General features: G+C 37.9%; 1 protein-coding gene across 9 annotated transcripts in view; it reads left to right on the top strand.

Annotated features, from left to right (window-relative positions):
• Window positions 1-26,132, top strand: part of COBL (cordon-bleu WH2 repeat protein) — a 156,353-nt gene that overhangs the window by 103,688 nt on the left and 26,533 nt on the right. For 5 of the 9 annotated variants that reach the window (XM_079300373.1, XM_079300371.1, XM_079300372.1 and 2 more), the window contains 2 exons: window positions 181-319; window positions 3,321-3,491. In XM_079300373.1, the coding sequence (XP_079156499.1) occupies window positions 181-319; window positions 3,321-3,491 (310 nt within the window). The remainder of the gene's footprint in view (window positions 1-180; window positions 320-3,320; window positions 3,492-26,132) is intronic. The other 4 variants (XM_079300377.1, XM_079300375.1, XM_079300374.1 and 1 more) reach the window with 1 other exon arrangement.

Here is a 26,132-nt window from a genome sequence, read left to right as displayed (position 1 = left end):
TCCTTTTCTGAGTGCAATATTACTGTAATTGTTTAATCTCGGGTTGTTACTATAAATGCTTGCTCATTATAAATATATTGTGCTGAGAAACTAGGTCATGCAGCACTTTTTTTTATTATTGAAAATTTACAATGCCAATAAAATATATCCTTTACTGTGCTTATTTTTCAACTTTGCTAGATATCACAAGGAGCATCCCTGAATGATTTAAGGAAAAAGAAGAGGCGTGCCCCTCTTCCACCAGCTGCATCTGCTCCTCCCACTCCTGCCATGCCAAACAGGACAGAAGACAGGGAAGACAAGAGGAAGAGCACAATGGGTGAGGGGCATTCTTTCTCCTAAATAACCCTATTCATGTGCTTTCAATGCTCACTGCTTGAAGTTGACTTAATTCTGTTATGCTGTGAGTTTGGAAACTTTTGCAACTTGGGGGAAAAACTACATTTCTCTGCAGGATGAAAGTCTGGAAATAAGTGTTTGTAAATTACCTCTTTTTGGTTTTTTAATGGCACCATTCAGAGTACCACAGGGAAGTAAAATGTAGATAACACACATCAGATTATTTGAATATTTGGCAAAACTATATACAAAGGCACTAGCCCTGAGCCTATTCTGCACCTTGAAGGTCATGACTGGTTTGCTAGTAAATGGAAATACAGAAATAGTAAATGGAAATGCTAATGAATGAAGATAGGCCAGGCAATACTGAATGCATCTGAAGCCATGAAGTTCTGCTAGAACCACAGTACAGTCAACTTGGTTGAAACAATGAACTTGGTTCAGTGTTTCCTCATGTTTCTAAAGTCTGAAGATAGTTGATTTTCATGTAGTCATCCAGCAGTTTGAAATCAACTGCCCATATAAAGTAAAGGTTGTTTTTTTTAAATTTCATCCTCACTTTTATTTGAAATCAGTGTCTGATGATTCTTTAGCTAATCAGTAGAATAAAAGAGCTGATGCTCTCAAAGGAATGCCGTACATACCTGGACTCAACAAAAGAAACTGTAGCTTCAGCTGCGTTTGGCACCACGTTTACTCACACAGGAAAACTGAAAAACATTCTCCCAGACCTCTATCTTTAATCTGCCTGGTAGCTTTTTCAGATTGGTGAGATCTTTGTCTGAGTGAGGACACCAGGATTATGCTTCTAGCGAGCAAAGTGATTTTATAATGGATCAAGCTATGAGATAATGACCCCTCATATTGGAACTCATTTTTCAGTACATTAAGAGAATCATTCTTCAAGTGCCATAATGCACTCAGTGCACTTCAGTTCATGCCTTTGACCTCATGTTTCATAAAATGCTGAAGACATACAGATATGACATTCTGTCATACGTAATTGCTTACATTACAAATGCCTCACAGTTTAGAAAGAAACCTCTTGGCTTTGTTCCAACATTTATTTTCAGTAAATGCTTCACATTTAATGTCTCAGCATTTATGTAGCAGCAGGAGTCCATTATCATGTGACACATTTGACTGCACCGACATCTCTTATTTAAACTCTTTAAGGGCAGTATTATTGCTGGGCCATATAACACAGGAGTTTTCAGCAAATTGGCTTACTTTTAATCACTGCAGATGTCACACTCTAGCACTTCTCACACTTTGCCCTACTACTAGTCACTTTTTGATGACATTTGTTGCTTTAACTTTTTTTTAAGTGGTTTGGGGTTTTTTTTCGTTTTTTTGTTTTGTTTTGTTTTGTTTTTTTTTTTTTTTTATTTTAGTTCTCAAATGTTACAGATGAGTTATAGTAGAGCAGAGCTAGTTCTAGTCTGTTCAGAACTGTGTACTTAAGTGCTTGCTGGCCAGACTCTGTTCATGTAGGATTCTGTAGTATCATTTGCTTTAATGGAGCCTTATTATTTTACACTGACAAAGACCTCGTCCCACAGTAGCCCTGTCTTCAGAGCTTTTTGTTTTCTGCTACTTTCTTGAATGAATGTGTTCATTAACAAGAAAAAATGTTACAGCCGGAGAGGGTTGGTAAAACAGCCTCTCTTCGGGGCCCTTGCAAGAAAACAATGAGAAAGCACAGATGGCTCTGAAAGCATGAGAGAAAAGCTGTGAAAAAAAGCAAGACTCCAGTGAGGGGAAAAAACGTGCTGCAAGAAGTAGTCAGCCACATGATGGAAAAAGTATTAAAGATACCTGTGTAGCTCTCAAGTTAGCCATGTGAATCAGAGCAAAAGATCTTATCAAAAATACTCTCAAATTAACAAGTTCCCTGTAGTATTCAAGACTGAACCATTTATTGTGACACCAAAGCATTGTGCCAAATTTCCTCAAAGCAATAGAAAAGACCTTGCACATTTGCCAGCATTAAATTGTGTCTCTAGAAGATGTTCCTCTGGAAGCTAGTGACTCCTAAGTAAAAAATCTTAATGGTTTAATCTTTTTTCTGCCCCCTTGGTGCTGCTTGCCTTCTCAGCAGCCCTAAAGCACAAGATGGAGAGTGTAGGAATGGATCAGATCAAACATCTGTCTCTGCCAGCATCCATCTTCAGCAATGACCACAGCACGTGCTTGGTCAGGGTAGGAAAGCAGAACGAGCAGGTAGTCATGATTCCTCAGTGCTCTTTCAGCCTCTAAGCACTTTCCAAATAACAGTAATTCAAGTTCTCTACCCTTCAGACTGGCAGCAGCTTTTTAACACTGGAAGTGGTTCACAGAGTATAATGCAAAGACGCATTTATTTGTTTAGGTATTGCATATAATAATTCCCCAGACAAAGTTATGGGCATTTCCTTTGATAGCTTCAAACACTATTTTGCAAAAAACCACTTAATCATCTGCTTTTCTACAATGTGAAAATAATAAAACCTGACTCATAAAGAAGAACAGAAGAACCTGTAAGATACCTATTTCAAAATAGTGACCATCTTCCTCTTTCTCTCAGGAAGAGTCAGGAAGATGGTTACGTGAAGTATCTGAGAGGTCAACAGATTCAGGAGTTTGACACTTCAGAAGATAAAATAAAAGACATTTTTCACATTTTCTTACACAGCTTTTTAATTTATTTTTTTGTTTTGCTGAACTATTTTTCTCCATCCTTACGCCTGCCAAAACTGATTATTTTAATTTTGAGTTGTAATGTAGGTGTATGAGCTGGGCTCAAATCTGGTCCCATTGCTGTTGGTTTAAGATCCACCTTTTCCTTCTCCCTTAATTATTTGGATGTAAATAATAGCAGGATTAGATCCAGAGAGACTTTGGATGTGGATGAGGGAAGATCAAGGTGTTTCTAAAATATAACAATGAATGGAGCCATCATTATCATAAATGAAGTAACAAATCAATTGATCCTCCTGTAGGTGATGGACGGCAGGTGCCACAAAAGCCTCCCAGGGGCACCACTCGTGGTCCCCCCCAGTTAGAGGTCCCCCCACCCCCACCTTACCTTCCTCCTGGCAGTGACATTGTGGATCCAACAGTGTGTTACAGAGAAGCAGATGTTACAGCACCAACAGAGCTGGTACCTAAACGTACGTTCGAAAATATATGTATTTGCATTTCCATTCTTCTGATGATTACTCTCAGGGGTAGCTTTTCCAGACTTTCCTCTCTGCTCTTTACACATTCATTTCTGCTTTTCCCCCTTTCTCCCACCTGTTTTCTTTCAAAATGTCCAATGCAGTGTAACTAATTAATATAAAGTAAACAAAACATTTGTTTGGAGAGAGTTTTGCATGTGATACCTGGTCATTTTACAGAAGCATTTTAAAATAACCATCAAGCTTTGTTGCTTTGTTCAACTGAAAAAAAAAAAAAAAAGAAAAAATACCTGTTGTCTTGCATTAATTTCCCAAGTTTGCTTTCCTGTACTAACAATTTCTTTGTCTCCCCAGAGACAAGTTCCTTTGAGAGTCAATGGGTCTATCAGTCTAGGTTGAAAACTACAGTGTATTCCTCTAGAAAATTAAACTATTTACAGAAGCTGTGTATTGTTAAAAGCCTTCCTGTCCTAATGGGTACATCTTTCTTGGCATCTCTAGGTAGTCCTTTGTGTGCTCTTCACCTTGGGGCATAGCAGCTGTCAGACAAAGAAGTACAATATTTTTCACAGCCCTGTGTACTTGTGAAAAGCCTGTTTTCATGCTGCTTTTTTGTGCTTATCCGTTGACTGCCTTTAAATCTTTGTACACAATCCAAGTCTTTGATCATGTATTATGTTCCCTGTGGGCTTGCCCTGCACACCCATGTAGAGCCAGTAAAAGCAGCAAAGCTCTGCACGTTATGACATCTCATGGATGCACTTCCTTTGAAGACTAGGAGGGTGTCTCTTAGCCATGGGATAGAGAAATGTCTCCATTAGCTACCATTTTGACAGAAGGTCTCTTTCCAGGACCTTAGGTTTACCAAAAGTGCTCTGCAGGTTGCAATTACTCGGATATATTAATGTGGGTGTGCTTGCTGTTGATTACCACCTAAATCTAAAGCACTATTTTTCAAGTCTGTCCTGAGGAAATATAAATTGATAAGTTTTATTGGAGCTAATGATGGAAATTAAGGAGATCATACTAACAGAAAACCTGAATCTTACTGAGGATTAACCCTCAGATATCTTTACCAGCTTATGCACAGAAATAATATAATACTTAAAATCTTATTTTTGTTCTAGATACCATCAGCTTGCCTACAATGTTTTATTTATTAAAAATCCATTGTGGCCTTCTTTGCATTAATATTTCTACTTCATTTGAGTTTCTATCACTGTTATTTTGCAATGCTTTCCTGATCTACCTTGCTGATCAAATACCCTTTAATCAATGCAGCCCTGATGTAATCAGCAGGATCGTTTGCTCTTAAACAAACACAGTATCTCAGCCAAAAGGATTTGATTAAGCTTGTACATAGAAACATAACATGAGTTTTTATTGTCCTCAATTTACAGCGAGCAAGAGCTTAGTGGGTACTTATTTTAGACTTAAAGCATCACTGTTGGAGAGGGACAAGTTGTAGCTCTGTAATTATGCTTTGTCCTACCTAGATAAAGATAAGTGTGTAGATTTACACAAGAGAAGTCTGTGTAGATGCACCCATGAGAGACAGCAGCACTTAGGACAGATGCTAATTACATTGCCTAATGCCATTCTGAGAGGTGCTTAGAGACCGTAGGGATTGAGCTGTGTAAGAACATTTTGCAACAATGTGTTTTATTGCCTGAGAATGCCTCAAGCAGTGCAAATAAGATTTGGGCGGTAGATTCAAAGAACAGCAAAATTTTCCATCTTCCTAACTCTAACCTCAGTAAATGTGTTTTCTCATAGAATAAGGTGGGGAGGAGGATAAACTGCTGATGTTAGCTGTTGATAAAAGACATGGGTTTTTTTTTAAATCACTCTCAAACCAGCTTTTTCGGATAACCATTGTGGTCTTCCTTTGCTGGTGGGTGATTGTCTACAGCAGTATGGTCTTCCACAAGAGAAATTCCCATTAGAAGTGAAAATTTTGTGATCATGTGGAGTTTCAATTCTCCCTCCTTATGATCTTCCACCATCTGTGAAGGACTGTGCCTCCTTCCTTCCCTTCCCTTCCCTTCCCTTCCCTTCCCTTCCCTTCCCTTCCCTTCCCTTCCCTTCCCTTCCCTTCCCTTCCCTTCCCTTCCCTTCCCTTCCCTTCCTTCCCTTCCCTTCCCTTCCCTTCCCTTCCCTTCCCTTCCCTCCCTTCCCTTCCCTTCCCTTCCTTCCCTTCCCTTCCCTTCCCTTCCCTTCCCTTCCCTGCCCTTCCCTTCCCTTCCCTTCCCTTCCCTTCCTTCCCTTCCCTTCCCTTCCCTTCCCTTCCCTTCCCTCCATCCTTCCCAGAAAACATACAGTTGTCTCTGTGCTCTGGGAGACACAGGTCAAGGGATTTTCATTTCATAGAGAGTGGTGGTAATCACTGTTGATTGAGTTTTCCAAATTTAGGTGGAGTGTAATTCATGATATGGTCTTTAGTAAGATACTTGAGCTTTTCTTTATCAAATGGAAGAATCTCTTCCACAAGCAAGGGTACAAAAGTTCCTTGCATGTTTTTGCTCTAAAATAATTTTTATTCTAATTACATGACATTTTCTCTAACATTTGGTCTGGTGGCACCTTAGCTGCATGTTGTGTGCATGTTTAAATTGATGTTTTTATAGGATCCTTTCTCCTTCCTTATCTTACTAATTTCGATCGTTCACGGCCTGATTCTAAGATTGACTGTGCTTTGGGAGTGCAGAGATGCAGATTGTTGCATGGTGTTTGGTTATGTCACTTGCTTGTGAAGTTCCAAATATGTGAGTTGATGGTAAGCTCGGTGCTACTTACCTGAGGTAAAGAATGCACATACTGAAAGACTGCTGCACCTAAACAAGCAACTGAAACGTGCTGCCTTGAAATGTCAGCCAGCTCATTAGAGTAAATTCAGTGTTCCTGTGAAACTCCACATTAGCCTTTTATTTGGCTAAGTTATGAACCATCATTAAGATATGCTGTAAGAAATTAGAAGTTCTGTGGGAAAGAATACACAATTCACCTTCCTGTAGAGTGAGATCCTGAAGTTAAGTTGTTCACTCTGGCACTGGATAAAGTTCTAGTGAACTCAGGGTAAAGACTTGATAACTGATTGATTTGTAAATTTCAGAAAGTGGTCTGTCTTTGAAGAAATTAAATCATGATTTGAACCTGTCCTTGTTTTTAACTATAGATCAAAATAGTCAAACATCACTTAATTAGAAGGTTTTTAAGGGGTGAAGGAGTGGGTACACTATTTTATTTTCTGTAGATTACATGCATACTGCTGGTTGATGAATAAAACCAGGTTAATTCTAAGGTACTACAAGAACAGAAAAGAGTCTTGTCCACATATCTAGTTTTTAATTTTTTTCATTATATCACTGACATATGAACAGGTAACACAAGCCAGTTGACAAAGGCAATGACAGTTTCACAAACTTTTGCTGGCTTGTCATGGTACACTGCTTCCTGAGGCATGTGTCAAGTGACCCAATCTTTTCTTTCTCAGAGGTGGTCTTTAAAGCAAGAACACCTGCAGGTGTGGCTTAGGAGGTTTTTATTGCCATCACTACTCTTACTCATTCAGGCATTCTGAGGCTAAAGAATGAAGTTGAATCTCCAGTATCATCTATCTTGCTCCTTCTGGAGGATTAAAACTCAGGCCAAGTAAAACAGAATTATTCAGTATAGACATACTGCATATCAGTAAGTATTGTGCTGTTAGGATTGACTTAGCTTACACATGAACCCAGGGAGTTAGAGCATCTGTGGAATTCCATATTTTAAGACGTGCCCATGCTCCTACACCTCCTTTGGGCATCTAATTCTTTAATGTTGCTGAGCATGCTAGCCATTCTACTGACTGACCTACACAATACTTATAATTTTATCCTTTTACTCTTTTCCCCCAACAGTTTACTGTTGTGCATCATTCCCTTCATACTCCAAGCGTGTCTGACAGACCTTGCCTCTTCCTATGACCTTCATACTTCTGAACCTCCTGTTGCCTCTGCTACCCTGATTCTTCTGTTGCCTTCCTTCCTTCCTTCCAAGCTGGAAAAAAAAACAAAACAAAACAAAAAAACAACAACAAAAAAAACCCCACCTTTATTTTGACTTCTTTTTTGGGCTTCTTTTCTTTTTAAACTCACACATTCTCTTTAATTACTATTGATTATTTTTGGCTGTGGTTCATACTCATTTGTGAGTTGTATGCTCCAGAAAAGAATGGTGTGTTATATAAATCTATATATCAGCCTCAGAAAGATTATCTGTTGTTCTTTTCCAAAAGATTCTCTTTATTTTGAGCCATAGTTTGATTTAATTTGGTGTTGCAGAAGACTGTGTTCTTGGGACAGGCTGTCTCACTTTCCATATTATTTAAAGTTTTAATGAATATTTTCTAAAAACTTTATTTTTTGTTTCTTTTATTCTAGGTATAAAATTTTATATTCTCTATTTATTCAATTTTCCTTTTATTGCATCTATTTAGTTCTTTTGGAACAAAGCTAGAACTGGGCATGGCCTAGTTAAGTTGAAGTGCAAGATTCTTTCTGTATCTTGGCTATCAATCAAGCTGTCAAAAAAAAAAAAAAAAAAAAGGAACAGGAAGATCTGTTTCATCTATAAGGGGCTTAAAAGGAATATGAAAAACCAATACCAAAAGCACTGATTCATATTCTTTACTTCTGCTTTCATCCTGATGCTTAATATGAGTAACTTTATCTTGATGCTATAGACATGCTGTGGAAATCAAGGTGTGTGTTCTATTTCTGTAACAAAAAATGCAAACACTGTTTGCTCAAGATACATCTCATTCCACAAGTCTCCTTCTTGCACTTGTACTAGGAATAGTCAGTGAGTTCTAATTAAGTGTCATGTATAGGTTTGTACTTAGCAAAGACTGCTTTGTGCTAAAGGAAGTTCTTCATGAGAACGGCCCATAAGACATGTATTTTTAATAATCCTGAACTACAAACATAGGCTTTATGAGTTGTAATGTAATGGTGCACACACCCAGAACTACTCTGACCTCACATGTACTGTGCTTTAAGACATTCATGTTATTTAAATGAGTGACTTGCAATACATAACTCTCATTTAAATGATGAAAAATTATTGTTTTACCCTCAAGCAAATAATCATGTTAATCTTGACTCCTTTCCAGGTAGGCAAAATGGAGAATAAGAAAGCAAATCATTCCTACAGATAATATGAAATATTACTAAAATGGAGTTTGACAGTTTTTAATACAAATATGACATGTAGTTAGTAGGTTTTAAATGATTCTTTAGAAAGTATACTTAGTACCCTAAGGGTCTTGTAATAAAAGTGTAGTGGATTTGAACTCTCTGAGCTGCCAGGTACTTTGTAATATCTTCTTAAGACAAGACAATGGTTTAATTGTAAGGCTTCTCAAAAAAAAAAAAAAAAAAAAAAAAAGTAGGTGTTCACAATGTGAAGATTAAGAAACTAATTTACCCATTCTCATTACTCTTTTTTAAGCCTATTTGTAGCTCCACAGTTACGTGCCCATGGAGTTCAAGCTAGTGTAAAAATAATGAAGTGGTGAAACAAAGTGTTTTATATTGAGTACAAAGTACTGTGTATTGTCAAAGCAGCTCTTTCCGGTGACACCATTTTCACTGAAAGGTGGAACAAGTTTTTGATAAAACCACATTTTTAATGAAAATGTCTCTTTGCTTTGAAATCATACAGCTATGACCCCTCTCCACATAGCTGGCATGTTTCCTACAAATAGCAGTCTCTCTTCTTTTAAGATCTCATGATCTTAAAAGCTGCAGGTGAAATCTCAAAAAGTCCATTTTTTACAATTAATTTACCTTTGATTAAAATCAAAATTTACCTCTAGAATATGTTCCAGGTGATAAACAGTTTTTGTGAAATTCCTAGGTTAAATGCTTTAAAGACCAGTTTAAGTTAACCAGCTCTGCCTTTCAGGATTTATATTCACTCATATTCACTTATTATTATTTCATAAGTTACAGATGCATATATACTATTAAAGAGAACTTAAAAAAAATATAGAAGAAAGATTTCTGTATCTCTAAAGAAATCATCCAAGTTACAAGAAATTATACTGTGACATTAGCATAGTTTGAACCCCCCCCCCCCAGTACTGTACATGGTGTAAAAAAAAAACCTTTCAATGAAACTCATTAAATCCAAATCTGTTGAGTGGAAATGCACAGATACTCTGTCTCAGAACTGTTAATTCATAATAGGGTGTGTGCACTGAGGGGTTTAAGCAAAGCATGATTTCAGGACTGGGAACTCACTGAAAGTTTGGTTCCTGAGCTCCAGCTCAGCCCTGAGGTACTGCTGGAGAATTCTTGTTTGTTCCAAGCTTCAGTTCAGGATCTGTAATAGCTCCCCAACTTGGCTTCTGAAAGAGAATGAGTTTTTCTGTCATTTCCAATAACAGGAAGGAGTATCAGTTCAGGTGACTTTGATGGAGTCTTAGGTCCACAGTGGTATGAAAGGATATTGGCTTGGTTTTATGCCTTTTATTTTAACCTTAGAGAGACATTGGAAGTGTAGTGAGAATGACATGGAGAAGTTAGTTACAAATTGACCACTACAATAAATTTTTCAACAAAATGCTATTGCATAGTTAGTAAGAAACACTTTTAATATACCCAGGATTTATCTGTACTACCAAACAGCCTTGTGCAAATGCTGTCCTTCACGTTAACATATCTGGGGTAAAAATCAAATAAGCAATCAAAAAAAAAAAAAAAGTGAAAAATATCTTTGAGCCCTTTCTGGAGAACAAATAAATGCCTAGAAAACTTGTACATCAAAACAAATTCCTGTCTTACAACTTCAGTGTCAGTAGCATTCAGCGCACTTAGAGAATAAGGACAGAGGTATAATTTATGATTAAATCTATTCTGATGAATGCTCTCAACCCATACGAAACCAAATGAATTAAAAACAGATTAAACTTCGTGATGTGCGAGATTTTACTGAAATCCTTTTGTACGCTGACCACCAGAGGGAGCCGGTGTTGTCCCAGATTCACAGTAGGAGAGCAAGGAAAAGTAACGTTAAAAGTGAATTTCAGACTGATAGGTCCCATACTTACACAAAGTTGTTCAGGTTTCAGTTTTTGGAGTAGTTTTGGTTTTGTTTCTTTTTATTTTTTCTACAGCTAAAAAGAAAAGATAATTTTGTTTCTAGATTTTTTTAAAAATCAGTTTCATCACAAATAAGAAAATGAAGATAAAATTATATTTTCATGTAATGCCACTGTGATGGTGTCTTCCAGATGCAAGCTCAAATTTTTGCTCTAAGCTTTCTCAAAGTATGGTGGCATATTGGGTTGACTATTATATTGCATATATATTCCCTTGTATCTATAGCAGCTGTGTCCTAAGTGTGGTAATTAGTGCATATGGCTGGTATATGTTCTTAAAATATGTGTAAGTGCATAGGAGTAGGTCAGGTCTAGTGCCAGTATAGAAAGATGGTGTTCTGCTTGGTGAATCTTATCAGCTTGAGTCTTAGAATTTTAAAATCATTACCAGATCAGTTTAGTATCCATCGTCTTTCACAGACAAATTACTTTATTGCTTTATTACCAGCAATTCAGTCACTTAGAGCCTAAAATCTCTGATTTTCAAAGCATCCTTAAATATCTTTTCTACATGTAATACTTTTGGGTTTTTTCCTTACAGTTGGAATCTTTGAGAGTTTAAATGAATGTTGTCCTTCTCACAGGGCAGATGTATTTTTTTTTTTCTTTTCTAGTGACAAGGCTGTAGAATAATATCAGACTTTGAATTAATTCTGGTTTTATCTTCAGAAAATGTACTACTGGTCTAGCACTGAAAATTATTCCAGGCAGGTAAAATACAGAGAAAAATATTCTAAATGCATAAATGGAAAAATGAAATATTTTTCTTCTTGTTGGTTTTCAACTGGAATTGTTTAAGGTTGTCTGTGGTATCTAGACTGCTCCAGTAAGTGCCAAGAGAGAGAGACTGGTAGAGAAATTATCCAGTTCAAATTGTATGATAAGTTGCAAAGACTTATGATGGATTTGTTTATTAAACATATGGCCATCCAATCTATCATATGCTCCTCATCTGTCCCTTTATTCTGCTTTTTTAAAGTACACTCTGTGGTCATGATTCTCATACCCTCATCATTTATGTTTGCAGCCAGTTTAAGCCTTCTTTATTGTTCTGTCCCAGTATAAAAGTGCTTCTTTTTGAGAGCTGGGCTGTTTGTGTGCATGTGTAGCAGCAGTTCTGTCTTCTGAGCTTGGCTTCCAGTCACTGCCATGAGTCTCAATATATATTTAGTACATGCAGTAGGCACCATTTAACGTTCCATACAAAAATATATGTTATTTTAGAAGACAGAATGAAACTTATTCTATCCCTCGAAAATTACAGCCATGTTGTTTTTTGATGTCATTGTAAAACTATGGACTCCCCCCTCAAGGACAGTGGAACAAAATCTCTGTTTACTCTTCTTATTCATAAGCTTCTGCTATAGCAGCTCTGTGGCTAGAGGAGTCTGCTGTTAAAATTCATAAGAAGTTGACAAAACAAAAAGTGACATAATTAATTCTTTGTTCATCCAGAGGAGCTTACAGGTAATAAATGCTGATATTTACTGAGGTGAATAAGGGGAAAGGTGATCTTGTATATTTCCCTGCAAGAATCCCCTGCTTTTTTATTGCATGTTCTTGTATAGTGCTCTGGCACCATTTACTAGTGGTAAATGACTATTGAAAGCATCAAGTCCAAAGAAAGAATGAATGACTCTGGAAGCTGGCAGCATGCTGAATAAGTATCAGCTACTGAGTCCTTTATATTCATTGAATGTACCTTGAACATGAAAGATTATTTTCTTTTTGTGTTCATTTCTAATAAGAAAATTTATAATAAGAAAATTGTAATAAGAAAATTAAGTAAATTTGGGTCACCAGATCTGCTTCATTTTCTAGTGCCTTGAGAAAATTATAAGGAAGCAAGCTGAGCCCTGGGTACAAACACTGGTTGGAAAGTGGGGGTAATTTCATATTCTCTTACATTCACCTACACTGTGCTGCCTGCCTGTGTAATGTTGTGATTTTGCAGACTTTGAGCCAGAAGTCAGACTGTAAGGGAGCACAATCAATTTGAATAATTGAAGAAAATATTTTCTGTTTACATAAGTGTGGGACTGGACCATGAATCAAATAGTCTTTCTAGACACATTTCCTAGTATTTAGATTTTTAACTGGCTACTTAACTATTTCATGTAGTGTGGAATAAACCTGATCTTCCCTTTTCCCATCCTGACTAAATGTGAAGACATTTCTTGTCTCCTCTTAAATGCCTTGCAAACCATCTTTGCAATCCAAGTGGTCTGTGGATAACTGTGAATGTTTCTGCCAAGTGAAACCAAATTCCCTGTTGTCCCCTTCCTTCATCAAAAGAAGAGCAGTTTTGACTTTTTGACTACAGGAGCTGTACCTTTAATAACTGAGGCATCTTAGACATACTCTGCTGCCCTTGAATGGTGGAATGTGAGGAAGTCATCATGGCCACACACAGAAAAATTCATTCTTTATCAGTCACAAGTGGGGCTAAACATCTGTGTTCAACCAAATATGTGCATGTGGTGCAAGTGTGTGTGTGAGCACTTTCCTCCTGGGTGTGAATTTGAAGTTATGCCAGGTTTACACATAAGGTATGGGCCAAATCACCCTGGAAGCTTGGTGCTTTAAGTGGCATTTATAGTGCAAGATCATTCTGATTCAAATGCAGACAATGCTTATGGAGCTGCAGTAAACAAACTGTTGGAAATTTTTCTCTGTTCCAGGTAGGTGATGATTCTAATACCAAAGTGCTTCTCCATCTTCAGAGATGCTCATACTCAGCTTTTCCTATTACCACTTCTAAGTCAGTAAACACTGACTAAAATGCCTGCCTACTTTCTTCTAAGAACTTGAGAATTCTGGCCATGCACATTCACTTCTGGGTTTTCAGGCATGAGGGAGCAAAAGGCTGAGAGCAGAGACAGTTTCTCTTTTGTCAGCTCCTTTTGTGGATTCCATAATTGGTCCCTGGTATGGATAAAATAATTACTTTCTAAACTACTACCATAAGGAAAGGTGGAGTGCAATGGAGGACAAAGACCTAAAACAAAAGAAGATGGAGGAAAGAACAAAAACGAGGACTGTGACAGACAAATCCATTTTTTTTCTTTTAAGAATATAGTGATTAAAAAGTGAAAATAAGGTTGTAAATATATGTTGCCCTCCCATAAACAGTGAAAGACTGTTAGGGGATTATCTGCTTACTTGTTACAGCAAACAAAACAGGTAATTTTTCCACTTCAAGCATCTAATAAAAATTATTATTGTTTTCTGATTTTTAAAACATGTAGATAAGCATTTTTCTTTTCTCTTCCATGTTTAATTTTTTTTTCTCAATTTTTTTCACTTGACGAGAAGGTTAAAAACTAAAAGGAAAATATTTTTGCAGTTTGTAAAAGCATAAAACTTAATGAGGAAATAGTTTCAACATTTTTTTCTAAACTATGTGGGAACATGTAAGAGAACTATTTTTAAGGTGTGTCTATGGATGAAACAGCCAAGATTTGAATGAATATCCTTCTTCAAATATATGAATTGTGATAAATTATATAAGAACTATAAAGACTCTAAGAAAAAATAACTACTGGCTTTAAGTTCAAGATAAAAGCTTTGTTTAGTTAACTTTTGCTATAAGAGATGGAGCATTTTGGAAGGCAACAAACTCTTACAGACTTGTTGTCCAGAAACCCTCGCAGTGGACTGCCAAGGGCTGTAGAAGGGCCACCCAATATAACTCCCTAGTGTTGTTGGAAGTATATTACACTTTGGGGTCTACTGTGTGAACGTATTGGTATTTTGGTTTTGTTCTAAAACCCTTTTTGGGTACTACCAGTCTCATACATGTTAAATCAATGCTTAGGAGTGGCACGATTTTTTTCACCAAGTGGAACTTATGCCAATGCTCTTCTAAAAATGAGAAGCATCTTTGCCCCCCCCCCCCCCAAAAAAAAAATCTTATTCCAATTAAATATAATTTATGTGGATATTTTATTGATTACAGTTTAAATCTGTAATTTTTAACTTTTAAAACCCTTCTCTGCTTGCCTTCAGAGAATTAGAACAATATGCTGATTAACTGGTTAGTGAGTTAAAGAAACTTAGAGGTTTAAGTGTCCAAGTTTTCCAAATTAAAACATTTAGGTAAAAAAAAAAATTAAAAATATACATATACTGTAATTTGCTTGTTTGCTCCACTCCCTTGTGAACATGCCCAGCTTCCTTGGTACCTGGCAGCTTTCCTGTTGTGTATTCATCATGCTAATCAATGGGATTCAGATGTTCCTGAAATAAAACCATTTGTCTTCAGTCTGCTCTTACAAAGGACACAGACTGTACTAGAAAGTCTTTTCTTCACTTTCAGAGTACATTAAATACATGCCACTGTTCATAATACGAGGCTTTGGCAATGTATCGATTGCTTTCTTTTACACAAAAAATCCTTACACAGGGAAACTCCTTGTGGTTTTTTCCACAGACTTAAATTAGTGCCTGTGAGAAAATTAGCAGGCTGAAAGCAATTGAGACAGAAGTCTTTAAACTTTCATGCTGTAATGGGAAGAGTAATAACAAACCACCAGCTTGATTCTGTGCTGGTTTGATAGGGGCCACTCCAAGGTGAGTGGAGAGTTTTATAGCACCATGCTGAAATTATGAGCAATCAGGAGAATTAAGGTAATGTTTGAGCATTACTGTACAAACTGTACTGTACGAAGTGCAGCAGTGGCCAGTCACACCTGCTAAAAAATTTTCCAAACACACTTCTTGGGTGATGGTTTTAGGAAAAAAAATTAAATGTTTTTTTGGGGATTAAAAGAGAAGGTGCCTTTTTTGCTTTAATAGTATTTTTGATTTTTTTAATTAGGGATACAAACAGGAAAGAGAAGGGATAATAATGAATAAAAAGGGGAAAAATAGATGGGGATTAAAATCCCAGGAACTTGAAGTTCTTGCTTTTCAAAACAAAAAAAGATTTGAGAATTCCTCCTTTCTTTTCTTGTTTTCTTTCCCCAGACCCCATCAAATAATTCCTTAAGCATTTCTTTTGAACTTCTGTATTAGTGACTGAGTTCTCTGATATCTGAACCCCATTGCACTTGGGGTTGAAGTGTTGCTATTGTTCACAGCATCCTTCCCTCAAGTATCCCAGGTAGATAATGGAAAATGAGCTTTTATGTCAACAAGTATATGAAGAAAGTCTCTGTGCCCTGTCCTTCTACCTCTTTATTAAACTTTTGTAACTGAACTTCAGACTGTTATCCTTCCTGACTCATTCAGGAGAAGCTGGTAGCCAGTTTAAAAGTTGCTGGAGGGTTTCATAGACAAGCTTAAAACCAACAATAGGGTGACCTTCTCAGCCTAATTTGAGGAGGAACTGATGCTAAAAAGAAAGAAGCTCAAAGGCATTTCCAAATTTCCCCCTTTTATGCTGATCCTATTTAAGCCCATTAACTCAGGTGAAAAATTCCCCAAACTAGCTTGCCTGTTTTGAGGGTATGATCACAGCAAACCTTCAAATTCTAGAAATGGCCCTGCTCCAGCAAAGCACTTAAGCATGCTTAATCAGGTGCCCCATTATACAGCATGCACATTATTATTGAATGAACTGTGTAAATGAAAGCCTTAAAATGCTTCACATGAATAAAAATGCAGACAAATTTTCCCTGTGGGGATTCATCCCATGCAGGAGATATCTGCAGCTTTGCATTTTAATCAGTGAACGGTCTGATCCTGCTGCTGTTGAAGGCAGGGGCAGAACCTAACTGCTGCAGTGGAAGCAGGATCTGATACTAACAGCACGTAATATGAAAGAGGAAATTTTTTTCCAAGTGGGTGTTCAGATGGTGACCCATTTCTTGCATCAGACTATTGTTCACCAGAGCATCAGAGATGGCACTGCCATTAACATTTTACTATCCACAAATCAGTACAAGGCGTAACATCCAGTTACTGCTCTTGCATGTTTGCATTTCTTCAAGTTAATAGGGAAAGAGAGCCCCAGGGCAAAGCATGATTGATGAGATAATTGACTTCACACGAGGACTGTGGAAGAGCAAGCCAAATTCAGCTCTGACTTAAGTATTTCTATCTCTGCTTATTTCTGAAATAATCTGATGTAGTCCATCTGCTGCCAAAGAGGAGTGGTGGCATGAGAGCAGTGCTCTTCTGTGAGAACTTTGTTCTCTACTTATCCAGAATTCCCCTTCTCACCAGGCTCCCAGGGAGGGCTTCAGTGTGCACTGCTGGAAAAGATAACTCCATGGTTAGTGTGTGGAGGTCATAGTATCAAAGAACCATAAAATGGTTTGCATTGGAAGGGACCCTAAAGTTTATCTATAGCCTAACACCCCTGCTATGTGCAGGTTAGACCAGGTTGCTCAAAGCCTCATCCAACCTGATATTGAATGCTTCCAGGGATGGGGCAGCCATAACTTCTCTGGACAACCTGTTGCAACGTCAAAATGAAGAATTTCTTCCCAATGTCTGATCTAAACCCATCCTCTTCCAATTTTAAGTCATTTCTCCTTGTCCTATCACTACATGGCCTTGTTAAAAATCCCTCTCCAGCTCTTGTAAGGCCCCTTTTCAAGGAGCTGAAAGGTGCCATGAGGTCTGACCAGAGCCTTCTCTCTCCAGGCTGAGCAAATGCAGCTCTTTCAGCCTGGAGATGTGCTCTGGAGAGGTGCTCCAGCCCTCTGATCATCTTCATGGCCCTTCTCTGGACTCACAGTACCTGCATTTGATGCTTGTCCCATTGCTTGGCTGTGTCTGTGTCACTGAAAAAAAAGTCTGTCTTTTGCTATAATTCCATAGAACCACTTGCCGTTATGGGCCCCTGCAGCATGTGTGTGCCTGTTTCCTGCTAGTTTAGATCCTGGGGTGTCTGGAGGTGTTTTAGGTGGAGATTGTTATTGGCATGCACTCTCCTGGCCTCACTGCTCTTGGGTTGCCTTCATCCCAGCACAAGAGTCTGGTATTCAAGGGGCCTAGGAAACATCATTTGGAAATGGTACAGTGCCCTTGCAGAGGGTATCACACAAGAACTTCAGGGAGGTACTTTGTGTGCTCCAACCCTCAGTTTTCTTCCTGCAAGAAAAATTTCTTCTTTACTGAGCAGTTTCAGAAAGTAGACTGTTTTAGAGACAAGAGTGTCCACATATTCAAAGTAATGTCTCACTGGGTATATACTTTTACTGACATAATTGGATGTATTATAGCTCTGAGAAGCACGATAGCAGAGTAATCCAGTGTGTATGTGCAGTAAAATGTGTTATAACTCAGAAAAGAAACGTTAAAATAGGTTAAAATATTTCTGGAAGTATAATTGCCAAAGTAAACCAGCAGCCCAAGTTTATTGAAAAGCCTCTTGGAGATGGAAGCACATATTCTACTGATCCGGAGCTCCAAGAGGAGTCAGTTAACCTACATCAAAAGAGGTCAGAGTAGAGCTGTGTTTCTTTATACTATGGACGTGTATGAAAATGTTTTCATATCTAAATTTGTAGCTAGCTGTTGAAAGTCTGTATAGGTATTTACATTGTTGGTGGTTTGGCTGAAGTACGTCTTGGCCAATTAAATGGAGTAGTTTTGTGCCATTTTAACTGTAAGTTAGGTGGTTTGTTCACGAAACAGTTTTCTCAGGGCTCTGTCTGACTTTAGATTATACTAAGGTACTTTTATATAAAAAGAGAAAATGATGGGTGCACTGATGGGGGAGCTGGAGGGCTCTGCAAGAATGATTAAATCCCATTTTGTTGAGCATCACTCCAACCTATAGTTCACTATTAGCTTCTGGTATTAAGCAAAACCAGTACTTGTTACCATTGCTTCCTAGTAACTCTGCAGTGATAGGAAAGTTTTTCTCAATTGTGCGGCAGGTCTCAGTGGAAGTGCTTCTGTATACTGTCTTCCACTTCTAAGACAGTATATAAGTGTACTTTGTCCACAAAAACAGAAGTCAGATGTTCAAAAGGGGTTATGTGTGTAATATTTAATGATTTCAGTAATAAGTTATTACAGATTGACCTGTTTCTCTCTTTCACCCTTCCTAACTTTTAAATCCCTTTTAATTAGAAATAAATACACAGCTGTGATTAGAGTGGTGTCTCTGTACTATGGAAAGAGCTCTTAAATCCCACAAGGGTACCCGTACATATGTGTGTGTGTGTGTGCTTGGTTTAGGGTTGGGTTTTTGTGTCTCTTCTTTGCTGAGTTTACTGGCATCCAGTTACTGGGGAAGGAAAGGATAATTACAATGCAAAAAATGTTTTATGTTTTTCTCCTGTGGATGATGCTATAAATACAAAACTGCAGTAGAGTTTTCCATAAAATTGTTATCAAACTGAGGAAGAGATTGAATTGATGCAGAGTGCATAAGGGTAAAAAGATAACGAAGTTTAAAGAGAAAAGTTGAGCAAATGGCCTTTTTTCTGCAGTCTTAAAAATCACCTAGTAAAACATTGTTTTATTGCATAGGTACACTAATAATTTCTGGTTTTAATCTTTACACTGCATATGCTTTTCAAGCAATTTTATAGAGTGTGTTCTCTAAGGTGGCTCATGAAAATCACCTTCACATTCCATTTGTTTAGATGCTGCAGCGTGCTTCATTGAAAGCTGACCACCTCTGGAAAGGATATGGATTGCTCAAATTTATCACTTAAGACTAATAATTCCCAGCAAAATGGGGAGTGTGGGTTGTTTCTTCACCAGAATCATTATACGGGACAGTCTCTGGTTCTAGATGTAGGTTTTCCTGTCCTGCAAACACCCCCGAAGAGCCCTGTTATTTAACACAGTATGTTGCCAGTGTTACACACAGTGATTTATGAAGTACAATCTCGAAGTTATCTATAATTGCTCTCAAATATATTTATGTGCTCCCTTCCTCCTCTAGCCTACATTGTCTGCTTGTTGGTAGTCTTTTTGAACTGCACGGATTAGTCAGCCTTCCCCTCTCCTCACCTGAAGTAAGGGACCATCTAGAGTCCTGAAATCACGTTGTGAATCATTCTAGCTTGCTGTTAACCTCAGAAAGTGAGCACCAGGAGCTGTTGTGAAACTCTCCCCATCATATTTCATTGGGTGAAAAAGGAAATGAACAACTCACACCACTGATTCATTTTCTAAAATCTGTCCTTCCCAAAGCCAAGTCACAATGTTCTCCGGTTAATCAAGGAAAGATCTACTTTGACACATGATCCTTTTTCTGTCAAAGAGCATTTTACTCTTTGTGTTGCTTTTATGACATCTGATCCCTTTGAATAAGGAGGGCTAGTTACTGGCTATGATGTAGAGTTGTCAGAGAGTCCAAACAAGGCTTTTATAAAAGCGAGGAGCTAGTGGGTTCAAGAGGGTGCCAAAAAGAAGAGGATGAAAAGCAGTTCAGCAATAGCAACAGCATTCTAGGTCAAATGGGCTTTGTAGGGGTCAGAGAGTCTTTTTCAGTCACTAAAGAAAGGATTGTGGGAAAGAAATAGGAATAATAAAGTCCAATATGTTGATTTTCTCCTGTCTGAAAATCTGTGCTGCATAGTTCAGAAATGTTTCTTTGCTTGTTTGGCAGGTGGTGAAAATAAAGGTCTGAAATGGGAGAGGGTAGCATACATTTACTTGCAGGGTTACCCTCCTCTGAATCTTTCAAGAGCCAGCAGACATTTTAGGTAGTGTTGTTTTGAGAGAGGGAGACTTCAAAATCGTTTTCAGTATATGTTTGAAAGGAAAAGCAAACATTAGTGCACAGATCTTCAAGCTGCTTGTACATGGAAAAAACAATGGAGGGACTGGAACACTCTTCAGTTCTCATTCCCTGGCTTGATCCTATCTTGTATTGCCTTTGGTGTAGGAAACTCCATTGCCAAAAAAGCTTTTGTGAAAGTTACAATACTTTTCTGTTGTGATATCAACTAACAACAGACAAATTTAACCCTAAGGGAAGTGCTTAACTCCCTCAAATTCATAAGGTAGATTAAATGAGTCCACATTGCATTTATTTTTCAACTATAGGAGAGTAGACCTAGGTTGTTAAGTTAGCTGTCATTAGTTTGGGATTGACTATGGAAATGCTGAAGATTCACAGGGTGTAGCTAATAACACTCCATTTGCACCTTTCTGATGGTATGTCTGGTGAGACATGTCCTTTGTGAGTCTTTTAATTTTTGTTATTGGCTAGCATGTAAAGGAATGGATTTACTTCTGTTTGCAGGGTTTGCAGTGAGAATGACTTCAATTAAAGAGCCTGTTGGAAAACATGAGGATGGGGCAAAAGACTAGGAAGGAGACTGAAAATATCTCATTATGTGAGACTGGAAGTCGCATGCAGGGCTGTGTGAGTGAGTCAGCAACGTGCCCTTGCAGAGATGAAGCACTAACCACAGGCTGGGCTGCTCTAGCAAGAGCCCAGCCAGCAGATCACAGGAAATGATTATTCCCCCTTACTTGGCTACCATGAAGCCACATGTGAGTCCATTGTCCAAAAGTGAGTCCTGTTTTGAGCTCTGTGTAACGAGATACTGACACACGAGAGCAGAGGCAGCAGTCTGGCAGGAAGCTTCAAGGATTTACATTAAGGTGCTGAGGCTTGTTCAGCCCTCCCCTGCAGAAGGGAAGGACAAGGAGGGTTTGAATGCTGTCTTGCATCTAAAGGAAGAGGAAAGACTAAGACAGACTCTTCTGAGGTTCACTGCAAAAAGATAAGACTGCAACAGTGACAAGTTGTAGCTAGAATTTTTTTAGGTTGACATTCAAATAATGTTCTTAAGTGGGAGAAGCCTTAGGCACTGCCCAGGGAATGATTCATGATTTTTTCCAGAGAGACTGTTGGGTCTTCATGCTTGGAGATTTTCAGAGCTAAGCTGTTCAAGGCCCTGAGCTACTTTGTCAAAGCTGGAAGATAGCCTTGCTTTGAGGAGGACATTGAACTAGGTGACCTCCAGAGGTTCTTTACAAATGAAACTGTTCTGTGATTCTGTGACCTATATAAACTAAGCCAACATTAAGCTGCTCTGCATCCTCATTTTGGAGGAGGACTGCAGCTGCAGATCATGGTACCTCAGCTCAGTATTCCTGTCTTCTTTTTGAGCTTCAGGAAGGCTGTTCCAGAAGTTGAGAGAGGAGTGCATTGGAATTGATCCCACGCCTCTAATACTATTGTTAAAGTATAACAGTGGTAATTTATTTTCTCTTTGTTTCTTTGGATTTTTTTTAAAGAAGAAAGCATGCATGTACGTTCAAATATGCTAAGAAGCATGCTGATTCTATATAATTTTCATTATGATAGGGAGAAGACCACCCATTCCGTCTGCTGCTTTATCTGCTCAGTGAGTGATCTTTAGCACTTATCTCTGCATACAGTTTTTTGATCCGTGAGCAAAATGAATAAAATAAAACAAGAACACGTTGTACCTGTGTGAAAACCCTTAAGCTAATCCTGTATTTTCCATTTTCATAATCTCTGTAAATAATTGCCATAACAAATGTTTTCTTTTCCTGTTTCTTCCATCGGTCTTCTTCCAAGTGTATGAAAAAAAAATTCACAGTATTTTAATACCGGTCTTTTTTTGATGGTCTAAACTTTTTACTGCCAGGACAAATAATTAGAGCAATGTTTCTTTCTCCTGCTAGAAGTTTTAAGTACTGTCAGTGAAAGAATTATGTTCTAATTTGGGGATCATTATAAGAATTAATATTCTTTAACATCATGAAGTTTGAGGTAATTTTTTGCATCTTCATTGTAACAGACCACTTGAACTACAACAAAGCAATTTTACTTAATGAAAAGAAAGTTCTTCAGCAATGGAACAAATGATAAAAGAAACTGTAAAACAATTACCAACCTCTCAGCAATAATTAGATGAGTTAGAGAAACTCTGCATCTCTGAAACGATGGCGAAGTTCAGGTTACTCATCATGTAAGGGTTGAATCAACTGTTACATCTTCTGTCTGTCCTTATCAAATGTAATAACAAAACATCAGCAGTGCTGTAAAACCATAAGGTCACAGCACTTCCTGAACAGTTAGGACTTACATCCCATGCCCGTTGGACTCAGAAGGAGGGATGACTTTGGTGACTGATTTTGTAAGTCCAGATGGGGTAGACATCTTTTGACCACTTACATCTAATTCTAATCTAATTCAATTTTGATGGTGGTTATTTTCATAGTAGAAATCAAAGTAATGAGTATTTTACCCTCTGAAGTCTTCACATATTGAATTAAATCTCCATTTCTGAAAGTGCTGATTTGCATTTAAACCAGGTGAGGTTTATCTGTCTCCCCATCATTGCCATTCTGGATGAGTAATGTGTACATATATGCGATATCAAACTGCACGAGTGCAGATATGACTCCTCTAAACTCGGAGTTCAGTGTTTTCCTAATTACTTACAGGCTATCGAGATTAAAGCAACAAGATCTCTTTTGTGTTAGACAAGAAGCTCACATTCTTTGCTCATGAGCTACTCTCCTCTTTCCCTCTTGATGATCGCGGGCAACATTCTTGCAAACAGACGTCCCCCTCTGCAAGAAAGCCTTTGTAACTTGTGGTTGACCTAATTGTGCAGCGACAGCGCTGCTGCTGCAATCTGGGGAGATCCCTGGCACAGCACTCGTGTGGGCTTAGCAGTGTCTGCAGGACACAGGGGAGAAGCAGTGCAAAGCTTTGAGGGGCTCTCTCCAATTTCATGTGGGGGTGACATGAGATTTTAGAATAGCTTGGAACCACAGACCGACTTCTACACGCTTTTCAATATCACACCCCAAGTGATGACACTGAATGGGATCACGTTATTGAAAATTGTTATATACTTGAAAACTTGAAACCTTCTGTATAGAAATCTTTCAATACTATTTCATCTGTGGCAGTTGTTATTTGTGTGTTCAATCCTGAAGTACTCACTGAATACTCTTTCTTAACCTGCATGACATCCTGAGTATCAGACCCTGAATTTTTCTTAGTGTTATGAGGAAAGAGAGAAAAATGTTGAGATTTTTCTTTATTTGACCAACAAAAAAGCCTCAGTAGCAGCATCACTGTGACTACACTGTGCTACTGTGGAGTGTTTTTCTGCACATGCATCTCCTTGAGGAAAAAAAAATGCAAAAACTGCAAGGCAGAATCACATCTACTACTAAATGTTGTCTTGTTCTCCTTGCAGAATTAGAAAATTTTATAAAGTATTTTCTGTCTTCTGAAGACAAAACCACTCAGTAATGTTGAGGTAGCCTTTCTTCATGTCATGTGTTATTACCCAGTAATGCCCATCCCATCTTCAGTTTGCACCAGTGAAGACTTAATCAAGCATGTAGGAGGAAGAACAGTTCTTACTTAATCCATCCAAGAACAGCTTAAATTTGGAACAGGGGGGTTTTAGTGCTGCTCTTAGCTGAAACAAGGTTGTTAACATGACACAGAACCATCACAGTCATGCTTTCAGGTTCAGACAAGTAGTAGTGGCAATCAAAATGGTTTGTCTCAGCCAATAACTCTGTTCAGTGCCATGCACTAGCTGTGTTAAAAATTCATTAATGTTCTTGATGAAGATAAAAAGTAGGGAAGCACTTTGTCAAACTGATAGGCTTGAAGAAAGGGGAACATTTGCTTGAGCTTTAGGAATTTAATGATTGAGTAGAAAGATGTTTATTTGTTTTTCCATGCTTCAGGGTAAAACTGCTGTTGAATGAGGAGGTTCTTGTTCTGGCCTGGGTGATTCAGCTGCTGAGATCCAGACATATTAGGGATCGATCCACCCATAGACTGATAATAAAAGATTGGTTTTCCTTTTGTTTGTCAACATGTGGGAACAGTAGGCTGGGGTTGGGGATTGTGCTGCAGAGCAGGGAGAGACTTCAATGTTGTTATTACTGCAGTAGGCAACTAGGGCTCTGTGACCAAAAGGATCTAAATCCCTGAGCAGAAAGATGCAGGAAATAGTTGCAGGCAGGCAAGAAGAGGATGAGGAAATGCGAGAGACAGCGAGGGAGGAAAATCTGCCCCCCTCATGTCAGGATGTGGGAATAGGTACTTGGCTATAAATTGCTCCAGCTTTAGGGTGAAGGTCATTTATGGCATCCATGTGACAATAGATTTGCCATGTATTACAGAGAGATCTTTTTTGCACCAAGTGTATATACTGCATTGTGCATTACTTCACAATCTTCCTTTGTGCTTTCACTCTTCAACTTCCACTCTATAAATTGATTTCTTTGTTACCCTGCTTTGTCCTGGTTTTAATGTATTGTAACTTTTACTAATGTTCGTTACTGGGCTATTTTTTGTTTGCTTAAGAGCCAAGATGCCGTTTACTTGTTTGTTCACTCTCAGTTTTTGTGGGGCTATGTCATTTGATGTTCAATGTCATATTATTCATATTTATCCTTCATGCTGGTGTTTTCCTAACTGTAGTTCTATGATAAACATACTCAAATTCATTCAGTGGCACATACTTTGTTCCTGTAATTACCATTTTAAAATGGAACAATCTCTGAGACTATACCCAGAATCTAGAACTAATGTTACAGAAAATAAGGTCAAAGAAATCAAACAATATTGCTTCCAAAGTTGCAATAGAGTCTTTGGATCATCTTCCATCATTAATATCAATGCTTGACAGCACTTAAAAGTTTAATCATGATTTGTAACCCTCTGAATTTTATTGCTTCTTCTGTCGGAAATCAATTTCAGTACTTAATGGCATCTTGTAACCTCAGTCAAGGAGAATGTTGGCTTGATTTTTATTCTAGTTTTACTCGAAGCTTCACTGCTAAGCTATACCCTGACAAAATTCTTTCTGTGACATTCTTTAACAAAGTTGTTTTCAGTTCTGTGTCTTAAAGAAAATACTTTTGAGTATGCAGCTTAATTCAGAAGAATTTCTCTCTGTTGATCATTTTTATTGAGCTATAGCTTCCCGTATTATTCAAAAAGTTGTTGATTCTGAGCCTAAAATACGGTGAAGTGTATGTTTAATCTTAGTCACACATGCAGACCTGAGACTTCTCATGTAATTAACATCCACCACAAGTGTCTGGAAGATCAGACCATAAACTATTGTTTAATCTTCCTGTTGCCTACTGAAGTTCAAGAAGAGAATGGAGCACACTTATAATTCCAAATTAAACATTTAGATTAGTCTTTATTGATTCCTTTTGATCAGGAGAAGAGTGTTTGGGTTTCATTCTGTGTTTCATCACTCAGTAATTTCAGTCATTGAAATTATTAACCTGGTTGGGAGCTCTCCATTAATGGCATAATTGCAGAAGAAATTAAGTACATTTCTTGAGAGATATTAAAATTGTGTTTTTTACCAAAAAACACAAAAAGAGGTAGCTCATAGGAGCAAAACTAAAACAGGGTATAATAAATTCTACTGTGTCTAATCTTCTCTCAAAATTTTCAGTTTTAATAGAATTAAACATGCAAAGGGCATATCCCTTGATCTCCTTATAAATAACTAAACATTCGAAAAGTTTCTATTTTAAGTATGGTACTGTCTACTTTTCTGTACACTTATTAGGAGTTTTTGTAAGCTTTGAAA

The sequence above is a fragment of the Erithacus rubecula genome (genome assembly GCF_903797595.1).
Source record: "Erithacus rubecula genome assembly, chromosome: 3".
In the NCBI taxonomy this organism is placed as follows: domain Eukaryota; kingdom Metazoa; phylum Chordata; class Aves; order Passeriformes; family Muscicapidae; genus Erithacus; species Erithacus rubecula.
This window is presented reverse-complemented; position numbering and strand designations above follow the sequence as displayed.